The 18,530-nt window shown below is 41.6% G+C and overlaps 1 protein-coding gene across 4 annotated transcripts in view; it reads left to right on the forward strand.

Annotated features, from left to right (window-relative positions):
* Positions 1-16,675, forward strand: part of LOC126469872 (SCY1-like protein 2) — a 192,540-nt gene extending 175,865 nt beyond the window's left edge. For all 4 annotated transcript variants that reach the window (XM_050097191.1, XM_050097189.1, XM_050097192.1 and 1 more), the window contains one exon: positions 15,418-16,675. In XM_050097191.1, coding sequence (XP_049953148.1) covers positions 15,418-16,570 — 1,153 coding nt within the window. In that variant the 3' untranslated portion in view covers positions 16,571-16,675. The remainder of the gene's footprint in view (positions 1-15,417) is intronic.
* The last annotated feature ends 1,855 nt before the right edge of the window (positions 16,676-18,530 follow it).

Genomic DNA, 18,530 nt, shown 5'->3' on the forward strand with positions numbered 1-18,530 from the left:
CCTTGCCTCCTCCAACTATGCCTGAAGGGCACAGATTTTCCTTTCCTGTTCCCCAATCAAAATGTTCCTACTATATACTCTGCAGTTACAGGAGAGAGCCTCTTCTGTTCTCCCAACATTCTCCACACAACATGGCCGCCCCCCCCCCCCCCCCCCCCCCCCCCAGTGAAAGTATTTCCTACCAGATTGGCAACAAATCCCTCTACTCACTACCCTATAACAGCTCCTACATTTCTCACTCGTGGTCTGTTTCGAAAGAATAATTAAGTTTTAAGAATGTTTTTAATTTGTCAAGGACCCGAGATTGGCTGTGTGTAAACAAAAGACGACACAGAGGTCTTATGTACGGTGGTTGTTTTTCTTGTACTGATTTAGAGATACAATGACAGAAGAATGAATTGGTAATCAATTTGCTTTTAGGTAAATTTACGTTATCAGGCGCATTTGGTCAGGTTTTTAAATGTTTATAACTCGGAAAATTTAGGCCTAGATCGCGTCTATCTAACTAGTAAACAATACAAAATGTGTTAGTTAAATACAATTTAGAAATGTTTAATTACACTTTTATTGTGACAATAGACACTGATGAAACTAGTAGCAGCCTTTTTTAAACGAATTTTGCATCATCAAGAAAACTTGAATAGAATGTTTTGTTTTTATGTCAAGCAAAATTTCAAGTTATTCGCAATTATTGGGACTTCAGCTAAAGAACAAGTTTTTCAAGAACATGCGCTGCTGGGGTGCTAATATTCAATTGTGTAACAAGAATGGACACTACAGCAAATATTCAAAACAAAGAAAATTTCAGTTTGACACTATTTCCTCTTAAATAAGTTCTTTTATTGGATGAAGAAAATACCTGTGATCTCACTCAGTGGTCATTTTGGGGAAATAAAGGGAAGCTATGTACTGCCCTCATATTGTTTGATGTTTTGGCATATATACATTTTTTCGAGTACAGAGCATTTGTGTTTTGAAATGTGTGGACAACATTGTTGATCTTCTTTCTTCCAGTCTTCAACTGTGTGAAAAATTTAACATATAACCGTTAATGCTGTTACTTTCTGTAATAGTCCTTCATAATCTCACATTCACTGTTCAGGTGCCAATTTGCACTGCAAACAGAACTGAGAACACAATTTTGGCATTGATGTGAACACAATGGATTCTCATGCCATGACTAGTCAGTTTAGACAAGTCATTAATGTAAAAGGGAATTTATATTATTTATTTTATTTGAGTGTACTGAACATGTAGCAAAACTGTACTGTCCATGTTTCTGACTAAGCATTTATAATTTGAATACAAAGTTTGGAACAATAGTGGCCTAACCCAGTTGATGAGCAATTAAAGCTTTATTCAGTGGAAGATAATAAAATGAGTGTGTTTCTGAATACCAGCCAAACTGGATTTTATTCTGTATAATTTCTTTTATTAAATGAACTATTTTTCTCCTGTATTAACTTAGAGCAGATGTTGATGCAGGTGAACAGAAAAAGCGGCCATTTAAAACTATTTATCGATACATTCATCTGCTGCTGCACAGGGCTGTTTGTTTTGCATGTGGAACGACCATATTTGATGCTGTGACATCCACTGGTAGCTGATACCGGTGAACTCTGTACCAAATTGAAGAGATTACTTCATGAAACAAAATCGATGTTGCAGCTGTCATGATAGGACGGGGCAAGCTGTCAAATTGTTCTGTTACACAAAAGAAGTGTAGTTACTCCTTAGTGATAGTAAGTGACCCTCTCTAGGTTTAGTTTACTGTTAATATTGATTTGCGTCAGTATTGCTTCTTTGCAATATCCACTTGGAAGTGGTTTTGCTCAGTTTGCCATTACTACGAATCACTTAGGAGGTAAAGTTATTTTGACAGTTTGCAGACAAGATTTTTTTGGGGAGGAGGGGGGGTTGTCAAATCATTAACATTACCTGGAGCTTATTTTCTTTCCACGTCATTTTTTTGTTTCTTTTTAAGTTATAAATATTTACAAAATTATTTGCACATTGTCAAATGTAATTAGCATGTCTGATTCGTTTGTGTAAATGGTTGGAAAAATGGAAACACTTTGATACATCATCATTTCTCAGCACCTGTTTACCAGCTGATGATAGTAAAAATGTAGCTGTCTTTTGCAAAATTATTGCTAAAAATGGTACGGTATTTTAGTGATGTTTTACATTCATCTTGCAAGCATTTCTTTGGAAATTCTGGGCACAAGTAAGGATATTGGAAAAAAAATTTTATATGTTGTAGTTGAATTACGTGCAGTGCAAGTCTTCACATTTTTGGCTCAAAATATGAGAAATGAATCGCTCAAAATTCACTAGCACAAATACCAGTAACAACTGTAAAAGCTCTTCCCCTATATGATGGTGGCTCCAGCAAGAATGCCTTTGATACTTTCAAGTTTAATATTTAACTCATGTTTGATACATGGCTTTATCTCCAGTGCATTTATAAATTTACTTACCCCAATAGTCACCCTGAAGGAGTAGTTCTTGCACCAACAATACAGTGATATGGATACTCAGCAAATAGAGGACAGCACAGTCCTTTAGATTTATAAGAAATGGGCTATTTTCCTCCAGACTTTCGAGCAAGACATTTCCATCCTGATCTTTCACTGCTTTGTGCTGTGTCCTGAACTGAGAAATAATGTCCTTGGTTTCCAATCTTTTTCCCTCATTCCCAGGAGATACTGATAGCTACATTCATCAGTCACACGTGCCTCCAGGCTTATCTCAAATGGGGAGCACTTTAGGGAACTCAGTCTTTGATGGCTATATATGAGTTCGGCAAACCCAAAGATCTCGAGTTGGAGACTAGTGATTACCCCAGCCCTCTGTAACTGTAAGCTCTGGGCATGCTTCAGTGACCTCTGTGCAGTACGACATGGAACGTTGTGTGTCACAGGGATTGGGGATCTTGGCTTGGCTGTCCAGATTGCAAGGATGATACAAACATGAAAAAAAGAAAAACTCTGCCTCAAGGTGTACTGTGTGCTGGTGGAGTGTATGGCTGTTGGGACTAAACAGTCATTAATGGCCAACTTCTGAGGAATGTGCCCCACATTAATTGTATAAGACTTACCCAGGAAAAATAGGATCTTGTCGTGGTGGTCTTCCATGATCTCGGCTGCTTGTGAGAACTCCATAGCATCTACAAATTCTTAAAAAATCGCTACCAGTGGTTCTGGTGAACTATTGGGTTGTAAAAATATCAGTCCAACCAAGAGTGAGCAAGGGAGAATAGTCCAACTCGGCAGGTATCCTACAAACGTGGCAGACCCAGCAAGTCAAAATTTCTTTGCCATAAGAAGAAAACAAGGTACTTCCCAGAATCTATCATCCTCCTGTATCCAAAAAAAACTTCAAAAATTTGGCCAGAATCTTAAAATCAGTTAGGCAATGACACAATGGAACATTCCTCATACAAATAGTGACTTCATAGCAAGCTACCAACCTCCTGAAATAGAGTTGGACAATTGCCTCATTGTAGTTGAACTGCTCCACACCCTTACCTACAGTCAAGGGTGGGAACATGCAATGACATCATGCATGTAGCCACTACAGTGCTTACAGAAGAGTAGGCTGATGAAGGGATCATTGAAGTGTAAAATGTAATTTGATGAGTAATTGGAACCTAGGGGGACAATTATGTATATTGACATTTTATTTGCCAGTTCTTCCATGTTATATTGAAGCTGAGTGAAGCTGAGTCTATTAAGACTCAAAGTAAAGTACTGGATTCGATACCCAGCGGGGTCAGGGATTTTCACCTGCCTCGAGATGACTGGGTGTTTGTGTTGTCCTCATCATTTCATCATCATTCATGAAAGTGGAGAGATTAGACTGAGCAAAGATTGGGAATTCGTACGGGCACTGATAACTGCGCAGTTGAGTGCTCCACAAACCCATCATCATCATCATCATCATCATCATCATCATCATCAAAGTAAAGTAGTGACTCACCAACTCCAATGAGGTGTTTCAAGTGTGAGAAATTTGAGTGCACCATTGTGGAGTGTGAAGATCCGGCAGTGTGGGGAAAGTGTGGTATGGCTGCCCGTGTTGAAGGAACTACAAATGCCTCCCCTGCTTTCTGTGTGTCCATTGCTCAGGCCGACATCATTTTGCCCTCAGGGGGCTCTCAACTCTCCTGTAAGTAGGTGCTTGGTGGACGTGGGGCCAAGACATCGCATCACTTCCTCCTTTCCTGTGCCGCAATCTTGCTCTGTGACCATATTTTTTCTCAGGCTTGGTGTCTGGCTCAGACTCCCTGCTGACAACCTCTTAGGACAATGGTTATGACATTTCCCACTTTATCTATTTTACACTGCCTATTTTGTTTAGCTCATGTTCGGTCCCCATATCTTGGTTTTAACAGAACTGGAGGCCACGTAGGGAAGGGTGTCTGTAACCCAGCATGGTAACCAGTCCATTTGGTGAGTTGTCATGTGCCAGAATGATGGTAGCCCTCTGACTAAACAGAGAGTGCACTATTGATGGCTGAGCTGTCAACTCCCTGCACATGCCAAGTAGGAGGTGCCTATTCATTTCGTGACACCTAGGCTCTGAGCAGTAGCCATTAAGCCTGGGTGGCACTCATGAGGAAAAGCCCTCACGCAGAGTAGGTGGGATCATGGTGGATATCTGATGCAGTAAAAGGACCAGAGTTGTCAGCCAGTGGTCATGAGTCTGTGGCACAGACCTGAATTCTTCAGTACAGATCATTACAACACTAAGAACTTTTGCTTTTTGGCCACACTGTGGGAGGAAGGTAAAACCAAGAGAATTGCAGAGACTTATTCCATCAGTTCGTGGTTTGCACCCAGAGTAACAGAGGATCCTTTCTAACTACTAGGCCAGTATTGTCTGTGGAGAAAACCCTCTTTGCTCAGTAAATTACAAATTCAGTCTGTCTTAATTAAAACAGAAAATCCTACACAGTTATGAGTGTTACTGTCTTGTAAAAAATTTCGAGGTGTAACTGTTACCACAGCACCCCATAGGAGCATAAACATGGTACATGTTTTACTTTTTCACCATGACTTAATGCAGCAGGTGGATGAGGAATTATGTGAAAAACTTGAAGAAGCAAGAGGTCTAGTACATACGTTGTGCTTTGAAGAAGCAAGAGGCGCAACTCATGCATTGTGTATTTCACAATCCGCCAAACAAGTTTGGCCCCATAATTTGCTTATGAAGGGGGGGAGTGCTTTATGTAAATCTATATCTACACGTCTACTCCACAGTTCACATTTAAGTGCCTCACAGAGGGTTAAACGAACCACATTCACACTATTTCTCTACTTTTCCACTCTCGAATAGTGTGGGGAAAAATGAGCACTTAAATGGTTTCATACAAGCTCTGATTTCTGTTATTTTGTTTACAATGATCATTTCTTCCTATGTAGGTAGGCACCAATGAAATATTTTTGTGTTTGGAGGAGAAAGTTGGAGACTTAAATTTCAGAAAAAGGTCTCGCCACAGTGAAAAACATCTTTGGTTTAATGATTGCCACCCCAATTCACACATTACATTAATGACAGTCTGTCCTCTATTTTGTGATAATACAAAATGAGCTGCCCTTCTTATGAACTTTTTCTGTGTCCTCCATCAATCGTATCTGCTAAGGATTGTGTACTATTCAGCACTACTCCAGCAGAGAAGGGCCAAGTATAGTGTGAGCAGTCTTTTTAGTGGATTTGTTGTGTCTTCTTAGTGTTCTGTCAGTAAAACATGGTCTTTGGCATGCCTTCTCCACGACATAATCTATGTGATTATTCCAAATTAAGGAGTCTGTAATTGTGATTTCTTGGTATTTAGTTGAGCTGACAGCCTGTAGATTTGAAAGATTTATTGTGTAACTGAAATTTAATGGACTCCTTTCAGTACTCGTGTGTATGACATCACGCTTTTCCTTATTTAGAGTCAACTGCCATTTTTCGTGCTGTACAGAAATCTTGTCTAAATCATTTTGTGATTGATTTTGATCTTCTGATGAGTTTAGTAGATGGTAAATGACAGCATCATTAGCAGATAGTCTAAAATGTATGTCAGATTCTCTCTTAAATCATTTATGTAGATTAAGAACATCAGAGAGCTTATAAAACTTCCTTTTGGAATGTCACATATCACTTTTGTTTTACTTGATCACACTCCATCAACTACTATGAGCTGTGACCTTTCTCAAGGAAATCCACAAATCCAGTTGCACAACTGAGATGATACTCGATAGGTACACAATTTGACTAGATTCTGCTTGTGAGGAACAGCATCAAAATCCTAGTAATCGAGAAACATGGAATAAATTTGAGATCCCCTGTCGATAGCACTCCTTACTTCATAAGATATTTTCAGAATGTATGCTGATTGTATCAACAGATCATTTTCTTCGAGGCAATTCATGATTTTCAGACACAGTATGCGTTCCCAAATCGTGCTGCAAATTGACATCAGTGATATGTATGGGTCTCTAATCCATTGGATTGCTTGTATTTCCCTTCTTAAGTGTTGGTGTGACCTACACAGTTTTCCAGTTTTTAGGCACAGATCTTTTGTTGAGCAAGCGGTTGCTCCCTGAGAAAGTTAAAATCATGGTCTATCATTGCGATGTACAGTCATATCTCCCAATGCCAATGCTTTTGGAAGTATGTTACTACTGTGTACGAACAACCCAATTTGTGGAGAATGTGGTAGGCCACTTCCAGAAGAGTCCCCATGTGAGCAATTACCATTGTCTCAACTGCACAGATGGTTATCCTCCCAGATCCACAAAGTGTGCTACCCTAATTACAGAACATCAATCCAGGAACTTAAGTCTCTGATCGCATCTCTATATCTTGAAGCCCAGATAAAGTATGACCATTCATATCCAGTTCCAGTGTTAGCGACTTTTGCTGTTACTATGATCAGGATATTGCCAGGACCTCAAGTACTTACTCCCACCATTTCCTCAATGTCAACCTCTGGAAGTTGCACAAGTAAATTAGCCCATGATAGCCAGCCTCTCTCCCTGCTCCATGACTGTTGTGGTTGCTGCAGCTCCCGCTTGAGGAACCTTGAAGCAGCAACTACTTTGACATCTACTGGTGGCAGGGCTGCCCTTAGGGAACCTTCTCTACGGAAATAAATAGAGCAGCAAACCAAAACCAGCCAGTGGATGAAGGCATCACAGTCTTAGAGCCCAAGGACTGCCCATTCCTTTCCAGTTACTACCCTACAATGGATAAGCCCTCACAGGAGTCTCTACCCTCTAAAATAGTTGAAGAAAAGAAGAAGAAATCGAGAGAAGGCTGTTGTGGTGATCACGAAGGCACCAGATCTCCCCACACCATCAGACTCCGGAGCTGTCTTCATCAATTTTGTTCCGCATCACCATTGATAGACAATGAGATTGGGGAGTGACTTGTGCACTTGGCCCTTTCACAGCTAACAAATGCACCCTTAATGTGATGATAATTCAGTGGAACTACAATGAACATAATTATCAGCTATCAAAACTGCAACAACTAACTTCCTCCTGGTGTGTGATCTGTGTTGCTCTCTGAGAAAAACGTCTCACTGTTGACCATTCTTTAACCCTCTGAGGTTACCGAGCATTCTGTTCGAACTATTGTGGTCTGGTCCTGAGAGGGCATCTGCTACCACATTATAAGCAATAGCAGTGCGATTGCAAGTGGTCTCACTGATCACTGTTTGGTACCTTTATGTACTCCTGGGCAGGATACTTTACATGCTTGAAATGACCACCTTAATCCAACAACCATCCAACTATTCCCCCCTCCCCTCCCCCCCCCCCCCCTTTCTTTCTCCTACATTAGCGTTTCAATGTAAACCACACCTAATGAGGAAGTACCACGTTATCTGGTAAGGGGCTCCCGATTGATTAACCTCTTTACAATCTTGATTTGTGTCTCCTCAATGACAGTAGACCTACCCAATCTAGTGCCACCCAGGGCACCTTTTCAGCTATTGACTTTGTAATGATCTTTGTGACAGTGATCACTTTCTTGTGATGTTATCACTTTTTTGCCAGACCGATTGTGCTTTTGGAATCTCTGAAAGGCAACTGGCAGGTTTATACCTCTGTGATCACCTTTGTCCCCTCTGCCGTAGATGGCATTATGAGGTAGTTGGAGACTTCAGTGTGATTACCTGTGCTGCTGAAATCGCTATCCCTCTTTTTATAGGTCCCCTATGCTGAAAGTTGTACCATGACGGACTGAAGATATTTTAGTAGCTATTAAGGACCAACAAAGGCCCCTGCAGTGTCACAGACAGTCCTCATGCAAAGGCTAGCTATTTAATTAAATGCAGTAAAAAGTACCTGCTTCGAGCACTGTCAGTGCCTCTTCTTATCTGCTTTGCTTTTGGATGCATAAAAGACAAGTTGAAGATCGCCCTTTCCTTTGCTTCATGAATTGTATAACAAATTTTTCACTGAGTAGGAACTGCTTAAGGCTCTTGATTCACTTCATCATACATCCTCAGATCATGATTCAGTTCATGATCAGATGATACATCATCTGATTTTGACTCAGAGACCCTATTACTCAGGGTTGTCAACTGTATTTGGCTAGAAGATGCTTATCCTTCACAATGGAGAGAGAGTGCCCCAATCTCATTCCTTAAACCAGGCAAAAACCCCATGTCCATTGATAGCTACCAACCAATTAGCCTCACCAATGTGCTCTGCAAACTGTTTGAAAGGATGGCAACCTGACACTTAAATTGGGTTCTTGAATCCCAAGTCTTTTTGTACCCGTATTATTGTAATTTCCATGAGGGACTAATCTACAACTGACCATCTGTTTAGGTTAGGAACAACAGCCCACCAGCCTTTTTCTAAACATTAACATCTCATTGTAGCCTGTTTTGACTTAAATAAGTCATATGGCACAGCACTTATACTAGATTCTTGAATAACAGGAATTTTCTTCCTTATCGGTGTGGTGTCCGCAAGGGATGGTCCACAACCGACCATATCGTTAGATTGGAAACAGCAATACGACAGGATTTTTCTAAAGGCAGAAACATTGTTGCAGTCTTTTCTGAGTCACATAAGGCATACAGCACTGCTTGTTGCCATGACATTTCACTTACTGTCCATGACTGGTGCTTTTGAAGCTCCCTACCAATTTTTATTCATCAGTTTTGGGTTAGAGATGGTATGTCGTTCAGCTGCCCACAGGTGTAAGGGAATGGTGCCCAAAGGGCTCTGTTGCTGAATGTTAAAAGTTTCCTCATCACCATCAATGGGCTACTAATCTCCATCAGACAGTGGTAATCTCTGCGCTATATATCAACTATTTTTGCATTTGGCATTGCTGTTGTCGTTTTCAGTCTGAAGACGGGTTAGATGCAGCTCTCTATGCTAGTGTATCCTGTACAAGCCTTTTTATCTCTGCATAACTACCACACCCTACCCATTTGAGCATGCTTACTGTAGTCAAGTCTTCTTGGTTTCCCTCTACAGTTTTTACCTTCCCTCTAAATACACACACACACACACACACACACACACACACACATTGTCCCATAAATTTCCTTTTACCCCTAATTCGATTGAGTACCACTTCATTTGTTATTTGATATATCCATCAATTCTTCAGCATATCATTTCAAAAGCTGCTTTTCACTCCTTTTCTGGACTGCTTATCGTCCATGTTTCACTACAGGGCTGTAATCTAGACAGATTGTTTCAGAAAGGACTTCCTAACACTTCAGTTATTCTGTTTCAGAAATGTTTTGGTGCTGTCGCCAGTTTGCATTTTATGTGCTCTCTACTTAGGCCATCATCAGTTATTTAGCTGATTTAATAGCAAAACTCACCTACTGTTTTAATGTCTCATTTCCTATTCTAATTCCATCAGCTTTGCCTGATTTATTTCAATTACAGTCCATTACCCTTGTTTTACTTTTATTGATGTTAATTTGTTTTTAAGACGCTAACCGTTTTGCTCAAGTGCTCTTTCAAGTCCCCTGTCATCTCTAACAGCATTATAGCATCATCGGCAGTTCTCAAAATTTTTGTTTCTTCACCCTGTACTTTAATTCCATTTTCAGTTTCTCCTTGGTTGCCTTTATAGCTTATTCAGTGTACGGAAAGAATAACATTAAGGGTAGGCTACAATCCTGTTTCACTCCCTTCTCAAATGTGGCTTCCCTTTTCGTATCCTTTCTCCCTTACAACTGCAGTCTGGTTTCTCTATCAGTTATAAACAACCTTTTTGTCCCTGTATTTTATCCCTGCTACTTTCAGAATTTCAAAGAGTGCAGGCCAGTCCACATTGTCAAACACTTTCTCTAAATCAATAAATGATGTGAATGTAGGTTTGCATTTATTCAGCCTATCTTCTAAGGTTAGTCGTGTCAGCAGTATTGCCTTAAGTGCTCATACATTTCTCAAGAACCCAAACTGTTCTTGCCCAACACCAGTTTTTCCATTATTTTCTCTGTATTTGGTACAGTCTCCAATCTGCAGCTTGGCTGAAAGCCAGCTCAAAGGAGCCACCCAAAGGGCCTCCACATGCACTCTTTCCCATGGCTTCCTGTTTTCGTCTGTGAAAAAGTGAGTCATGTATTTGTCGTACCACGGTCCATTCTGACTCAGAATTCTGTTTGGGTACCAGTGCACAGACTTCGTTGTGCAGTCATGATTTTGTTACTTCTCGTGGAAAGGGAGATCAGACACATAGGAGGTGGAGTATTCATTGCAGACAAAAATATCCTCTACTGAAGTCGATTTGAGTGTGCCAGTGAAGCTATCTGGACACGTATAACAGGTCTAGGTGAACTAAAGTTAATTGTTAGATGTCTTTACTGGCTACTCAATTTTGCTGTGACAGTTTTTGAGTAATTCAAGGAAAGTCTATTCTTATTAGCACAGAAATGTCCAGATCATGCAGTGTTAGTTGGAGGGAACTTTAACCTGCTGAGTATAGACTGTGATGTCTATGGATTTCCTGCAGTTGGTGCAGTCAGTCATGTGAAGTACCTTTGAACGTGTTTTCTGAGGAGTGCTTTGAACAACTAGTTAGACAACCCACTTGCAATGGAAATATTTTAGACTTCGTCACTACAAACAGGACTGACCTTATCGACAGTGTCAGTATAGAGACAGGGATTAGTGGTCGTGGTCTCATCATAGCGACAGAATTATAGTATTACTAAAGCTAATAAATCTGTCCAGAAGGTCGGGATAGCGTTTATGCTAGAAAAAGCAGATAAGCAGTTGTTAGCATCCCACTCGGACAGTGAATGGATATCATATAGCTCTAGTATGACAGACATTAGAGGGATTATCGGCAATGTTTAAACTGATTGTAAATTGCGTTCTGGAGACATTCATGCCAAGTAAGTGGATTAGGGATGGAAAGGACCCTCCATAGTTTAATAATCAAATTCAGAAATTGCTGCACAGACAGAGATTATTGCACTCACATTTCAAAAAAAGAGCACGCAAATGTTGACAGGCAAACGTTAGTAGAAATTCGTGCATCCGTAAGAAGGTCAGTGCACAAAATATAAAACTACTTCCACCATGATACCTTAGTGATATATCCTGTCAAAAATACAAGAAAATTCTGGTCAAACATAAAATCACTAAGTGGGTCAAAGGCTTCTATCCAGTCACCCATTGACTAGTCTGGTATGGAAATAGAAGTCAGCAAGAGGAAAGCTAAAATTTTAAATTTCACGTTTAAGAAATTGTTCACAGAGGAGGATTATATAACCAAACAGTCATTTTACTGTCTACATACTCATGCATGGGGGACATAGAAATTGGTATCTGTGACAGACAAAGAAGCAACTGAAAGAGGTGAAAGCAGATAAGTCACCAGGTCCAGATGGAATTACAATTTGGTTTTACAGAGCATACTCTGCAGCATTGGCCCCTTGCTTAGCCTCCATTTACTGGTATTGAAGAAAAAGCACAGGTAAATCCTGTATATAAGAAAGGTAAAAGAACTGACCCACATAATTACAGACCAATATCCTTAACATTGGTCTGCTGCAGAATTCTTGAACACGTTCTGTGTCTGAACATAATAAATTTCCTTATGACAGAAAAGCTTCTGTCCACAAATCAGCACGGATTTGGAAAGCATTGCTCATGAAAACCAAGTTTGCTTGTGTCTTGCACAATAGCCAACAAACCATGAATGGAGTGCAAAGGCATATTCCATATTCTTAGATTTTCGGAAATCGTTTTACACGGTGCTCCACTGCACACTGTAGACGAAGGTCTGAGGTTACTGATTAGGTTCCCAGATATGAGAGGACTCTAAGACATTGTAAATAATAGAACCAAGTATGTCATCCTCGACAACTAGTATTCATCAGAAACAAGGGTATCGTCAGGAGTGCCCCACAGAAGTGTTATAGGACTGCTCTTATTCTCTATAACTTATGCATAAATGATCTGGTGGTCAGGGTGAACAGCAATTTACAGCTGTTTACTGAAGATGCTGTGGTGTACAGGAAGATGTCCTTATGGAGCAACTGTAGCCATGTATAAGATGACTTAGACAAAGTTTGTAATTGGTGTGATGAATGGCAGCTTGCTCTAAATGTAGGAAAATGTAATTTAATGCAGATAAGTAGTAAAAACAATCCTGTAATGTTTGAATACAGCATTAGTTGGGTGCTGCTTGACGCAGCCACATCAGTTAAATATCTAGGTGTAATGTTGCAGTGATTGAAATAGAATGAACACATCAAGTTGGCAGTAGGAAAGGCAAATGCTCGACTACTTTTTATTGGAAGAGTTGTGGGCAAGTGTAGCTCATCCGTAAAGGAGACAGCATATAGAAGACTAGTGCAACCCATTCTGGAGTAATGTTAGTGTGTTTGGGTCGTGCACTGTCTCAGGTCAAGGAGACTGCAAAAGGTAAGGACCAGATACAGTGCAGCGTGTTACAGTACCTCAAAAAGAAGGCAGAGAAAATCATTCTATCTCTCTTTAATGAAATTTGGCTGTCTGACTTGTGCAGGTAAGTAATTTTAGTACCCCATCTGAAACCAGGGAAGGAGCGCACGTTCCCCAGTAGTTAGCCATAGCCTGACCCTCATTAGTCAATTGGCATCTGACCTGGGTTTTAGAATCGTAGGAACTACGTAGTCACTTTCAGTGTGGGTTTACGAGGTTTTGCACTACCCTCTATAACCTCCCTCTGCTGAAAGTGGGATTACAGTGTCTTTCCTACAAATTCCATACCTTGTAGGTATATCGTCTGTCTTGACAGGACCAATGATATTACTTGGGAACCTAAAATCCTTGTACAGCTCCACAAATGGGGCTTCCACAGATGTGTACACTTATTCATATGGTCCTTCCTTTCCTTTAGGTACTGAGTCAGAAATTTTCATCAGAGAAATGTATGTGTGTTAATTTTAATCATTCCTGTTATACCTTTAACCTACCCATTATCAAAATTAGTGTCACTGTTCTCAATTTTTTAAAGTTTATTGAAGTTTCTAGATCTTACATTTGATACGAGGCTAATCAGGTTACCACATCTGAAGAATAATGAAGCCAAAGGCCTAAAGGCATTCAGCATATTAAAATGCCTCAGCCACAGGTCGTGGGGAGCAGACAGAATATGTCTTCAGCAGTTTTAAAAGTCTCCACCTTGACTATAGACACGTGGTTTACAGCTCAGCTTGGCCAATGTATCTTAACATCTTTGATACTGCTTACCACGAGAGGATCAGACTGGGAGCAGGGGTATATAACAGTCTGATTCAAAGCCTGTTTGTTGAGGCAGGTGAGCCACCACTTGTTGTCTGGCGGCAGAGCCTCATGATGCAACACGTATGCAGCTTGATCTTGACGCCACAGTCACTGGCATTCTATACCATTTATTTGCCTTCTAATGGCGTGAATATTCATGGATAGACTGTGAGCAAAAAGGCTTTTCAGGATTCAGTTGCACTTAATGCAAACTACGTTGCTGTACTTCATCAGGGTTGGAGTCCTTCACTATCCTAGTTGATGAGGAGATCCAGAATTATTTTAGATTTGTCAAGGTACAGGAAGAATTTTACCCCAAAATGTGTTTTTAAATTCATGTTTTACAGAATTTTATCTGGGCACTGCAACTATGTTATAATTTACACTGAGGGGCTAAATTGGAGGCTTCCATTGGCTGTGCTGTGTTATTTCCTGAATGTGCACACAAGATTCACTTAGCTAGTGCTTGCATAGTGCATGGTACTGAATTATATGCATCTTGAAGGTGCTGGAGCAGATGAGATCTAATTGTGCTGCAAAGACTCCATAAGAGCCCTACAGTCTATCCATGACACAGCTAGTGATCTGCCAGTTACAGTTCTCTGCTAAATTATTTTAGCTATTGTGTAGTTACAGTCCGTTGATTTTAGAAAAATGACTAAGTCTTACGTATTTTGTCCTAGTGTGTAAAAGTGTGGGTTCAAATGAGAGGATGGAGCAGAGTAGATCAAATTTATATTTTTGTTCATACATAAATACATGCAGGACAGACGGACAGATTTACTTACTTTCTTACAACCAATTTGCCAACCCTCATTCTCATCCAAAATACAAAATGTCCTTGTCCAGCCAAGTACCATTTCCCTCCAAACATGTGACTCCACTGTTTGTATCCACTTGAAAGACCTGTACTGGCATTCACCAACCATCTTTTATTCAAAGACATTAACATATTATACACCTTTATAGGCAGGACTAATATTGAAAGCAGCCATATCATATACAAAATTTTCTGTAAGTACTGCAGAGACTAGTGCTGGCATTAACATAAGCAAACTCCCCACCTATGTTTGTGGCCAGCACCACACTGTGTGTGAAGGCAGTATTTTATCACCTATGTGCAGAGTAAGCACCGCCATTGTACTTATTGGACCGTCTGTCTCTTTATATGTCCTCAACAAGATTGTTTTCTTAGTGGCCTCCCTTTATCGTGCCTGGACATTCACACCTGACACTTCATTTGCAATCTGTTCCTCAGCTCTTTTGTTCATTTAGTGGACCCTTCCACCCCATCTGGCACAGTGATAAAAATTCAAATTGAATAAGTTACTCTGTTATTAACCATGTGTATCTGTTTTAATTAGAATATATGCATGTCCTCAGATAAAATTTGATTTTGTAGGTCATATCACCCCATTAATATCAGTGAAGCATTAGTAAATATCTTGCAGCCTTGCATTTCTGCCATGCAACAAATTTTTGTTTGTTGTCATAGTACAGCTGGGATCAAGGGATTGCCTACAAGAAGTCTATTCCTCCCTCCTGCCCCCTCTTTTCCCTCCAAACCAGAATGTCTTTCTAAATTCTATAGCTATTATTATATCATACTAGTTATAAGCACAATTAAATTTATTTCTATTTATAATTGTTTATTTGGTTGTTACAGTATTGCGCAACAACAAGAGCTACAGCAGAGGTTACAGGCTCAGTCTGTGCTAACTCCATCTACAGTACCCGATGACTTCTGTGGCTTAATGACTAAACCTTTCTACAGTGCACACACAGGAAGGCAGCAGCCAAAGCGTAAGAAGGACCAACCTTCAGCAGCTTCAACATCATCTACCACTACAGTAACATCTGAACCATTTGGGGAGGACTTCAGTGGATTCTTGCAGAGGAACTTGAGCCAAATGGATTCTAGTTTGCGTAGCTCACCAAGATCTCCGCAGTCATCAGTAAGCACACGAAGTGCTGGTGGAGATACCTTTTCAGACGCGTTCTCATCGTTTCAATCAGCCGATACAAGTAGTACAGATAATCATTCAGTACAGTGGAGTGCATCTGCTCCGAGTATTTCACCAGCATTTAGACAGCCAGTTCAAAGCCAACAGTCACAGTGGAGTAAAACTGCTGTGGCAAGTGGGGCCGCTGGGACCCCCCAGCAGTTTAGATTCCCAGTACAATTATTTCCTAAGCCAGGTGGATCATCTTATGCCACAAGTGCAGTACCGTCTCCATCATCTCACGCTTCAGGTACAATATCGTCCGATTCAACATACATCCCAGGTCCAGCATCGTCTGGTATCTCCCTTTCTACCTCGAAAACGTCCACATCTTCCTATACTGCCACCTTATTATCGACGCCATCACATTTCACTCCTGGTACATCATCACCTGGATCTTTTATTTCTGAAGCATCATCCTCTTCATCTACATACCGTCTTGGTCCTGTATCATCCTTATCCTCAACTACATATCCCCCTTCCTCAGTGTCATCTTCATCTTATGGACTTCATCCAGTATCATCATCATTGTCATCAACCCCAAATACAGTGCCATCTTCATCTTATGGACTTCATCCAGTATCATCATCATTGTCATCAATCCCAAATACAGTGCCATCTACTTCTTTCTACACCCCTATCACAGTGTCATCTACTTCTTTCTACACCCCTATCACAGTGTCATCTACCTCTTGTTATACCCCAGGTGCAGTATCCTCTACCTCTTATTATTCCCCTGTAACCGAACCAAGTGATACTGCTCGTAAACCTGTAAGAAAACTTTCCGTGTCTGAAATAGATGATCTTTTACAATAGTTCATGCCCGTCCTTTTATATGTTTGAAATGTGGAAAATTGTCAAAGTTATGTGATTAAATGTATGAAATATTGAAAATAAAAATATTTATGTGGCAATGACCAATTCAGACAATTTAATATCTTGTAACTGATGTCTTCATATACCCATTTGTATGTACACTCCTGGAAATTGAAATAAGAACACCGTGAATTCATTGTCCCAGGAAGGGGAAACTTTATTGACACATTCCTGGGGTCAGATACATCACATGATCACACTGACAGAACCACAGGCACATAGACACAGGCAACAGAGCATGCACAATGTGTATATCCACCTTTCGCAGCAATGCAGGCTGCTATTCTCCCATGGAGACGATCGTAGAGATGCTGGATGTAGTCCTGTGGAACGGCTTGCCATGCCATTTCCACCTGGCGCCTCAGTTGGACCAGCGTTCGTGCTGGACGTGCAGACCGCGTGAGACGACACTTCATCCAGTCCCAAACATGCTCAATGGGGGTCAGGTCCAGAGATCTTACTGGCCAGGGTAGTTGACTTACACCTTCTAGAGCACGTTGGGTGGCACGGGATACATGCGGACGTGCATTGTCCTGTTGGAACAGCAAGTTCCCTTGCCAGTCTAGGAATGGTAGAACGATGGGTTCGATGACGGTTTGGATGTACCGTGCACTATTCAGTGTCCCCTCGACGATCACCAGTGGTGTACGGCCAGTGTAGGAGATCGCTCCCCACACCGTGATGCCGGGTGTTGGCCCTGTGTGCCTCGGTCGTATGCAGTCCTGATTGTGGCGCTCACCTGCACGGCGCCAAACACGCATACGACCATCATTGGCACCAAGGCAGAAGCGACTCTCATCGCTGAAGACGACACGTCTCCATTCGTCCCTCCATTCACGCCTGTCGCGACACCACTGGAGGCGGGCTGCACGATGTTGGGGCGTGAGCGGAAGACGGCCTAACGGTGTGCGAGACCGTAGCCCAGCTTCATGGAGACGGTTGCGAATGGTCCTCGCCGATACCCCAGGAGCAACAGTGTCCCTAATTTGCTGAGAAGTGGCGGTGCGGTCCCCTACGGCACTGCGTAGGATCCTACGGTCTTGGCGTGCATCCGTGCGTCGCTTCGGTCCGGTCCCAGGTCGACTGGCATGTGCACCTTCCGCCGACCACTGGCGACAACATCGATGTACTGTGGAGGCCTCACGCCCCACGTGTTGAGCAATTCGGCGGTACGTCCACCCGGCCTCCCGCATGCCCACTATACGCCCTTGCTCAAAGTCCGTCAACTGCACATACGGTTCACGTCCACACTGTCGCGGCATGCTACCAGTGTTAAAGACTGCGATGGAGCTCCATATGCCACGGCAAACTGGCTGACACTGACGGCGGCAGTGCACAAATGCTGCGCAGCTAGCGCCATTCGACGGCCAACACCGCGGTTCCTGGTGTGTCCGCTGTGCCGTGCGTGTGATCATTACTTGTACAGCCCTCTCGCAGTGTCCGGAGCAAGTATGGTGGGTCTGACACACCGGTGTCAATGTGTTCTTTTTTCCATTTCCAGGAGTGTATCTTCCAACTGCAGTTAGTTGATATGATTCTGTGGCATTTAAAATTCATGTGATGAAATGGCAGCATTACATCCAAAATGCACATGATGGCTAAAATACCATTGCACCTGGTAACATCACTGTATGTACTCAGCAAGGGGATTACATTTGTGAGGAAATGGCATTTAGTATTGGTCTATCCACCTTGTGACTTCTGTTTTCCTAAATTCCTGGCAGTTTCTTCTAGATCACACACACAATGGCGTTATAGTATGTGTAATGTTGGGGGAGAGAGGGAAGGGGGGGAGGAAGTACGGAAAGATCAGATGAGGTTTCTTTAAGTGTGGTGGCAGACACCTTCGACCTTGAAAAGTCCTATAAAGTGTGGCTGTAGACAACAATGAATAAAATTG

Source organism: Schistocerca serialis, chromosome 3 (genome assembly GCF_023864345.2).
Source record: "Schistocerca serialis cubense isolate TAMUIC-IGC-003099 chromosome 3, iqSchSeri2.2, whole genome shotgun sequence".
Lineage (NCBI taxonomy): Eukaryota > Metazoa > Arthropoda > Insecta > Orthoptera > Acrididae > Schistocerca > Schistocerca serialis.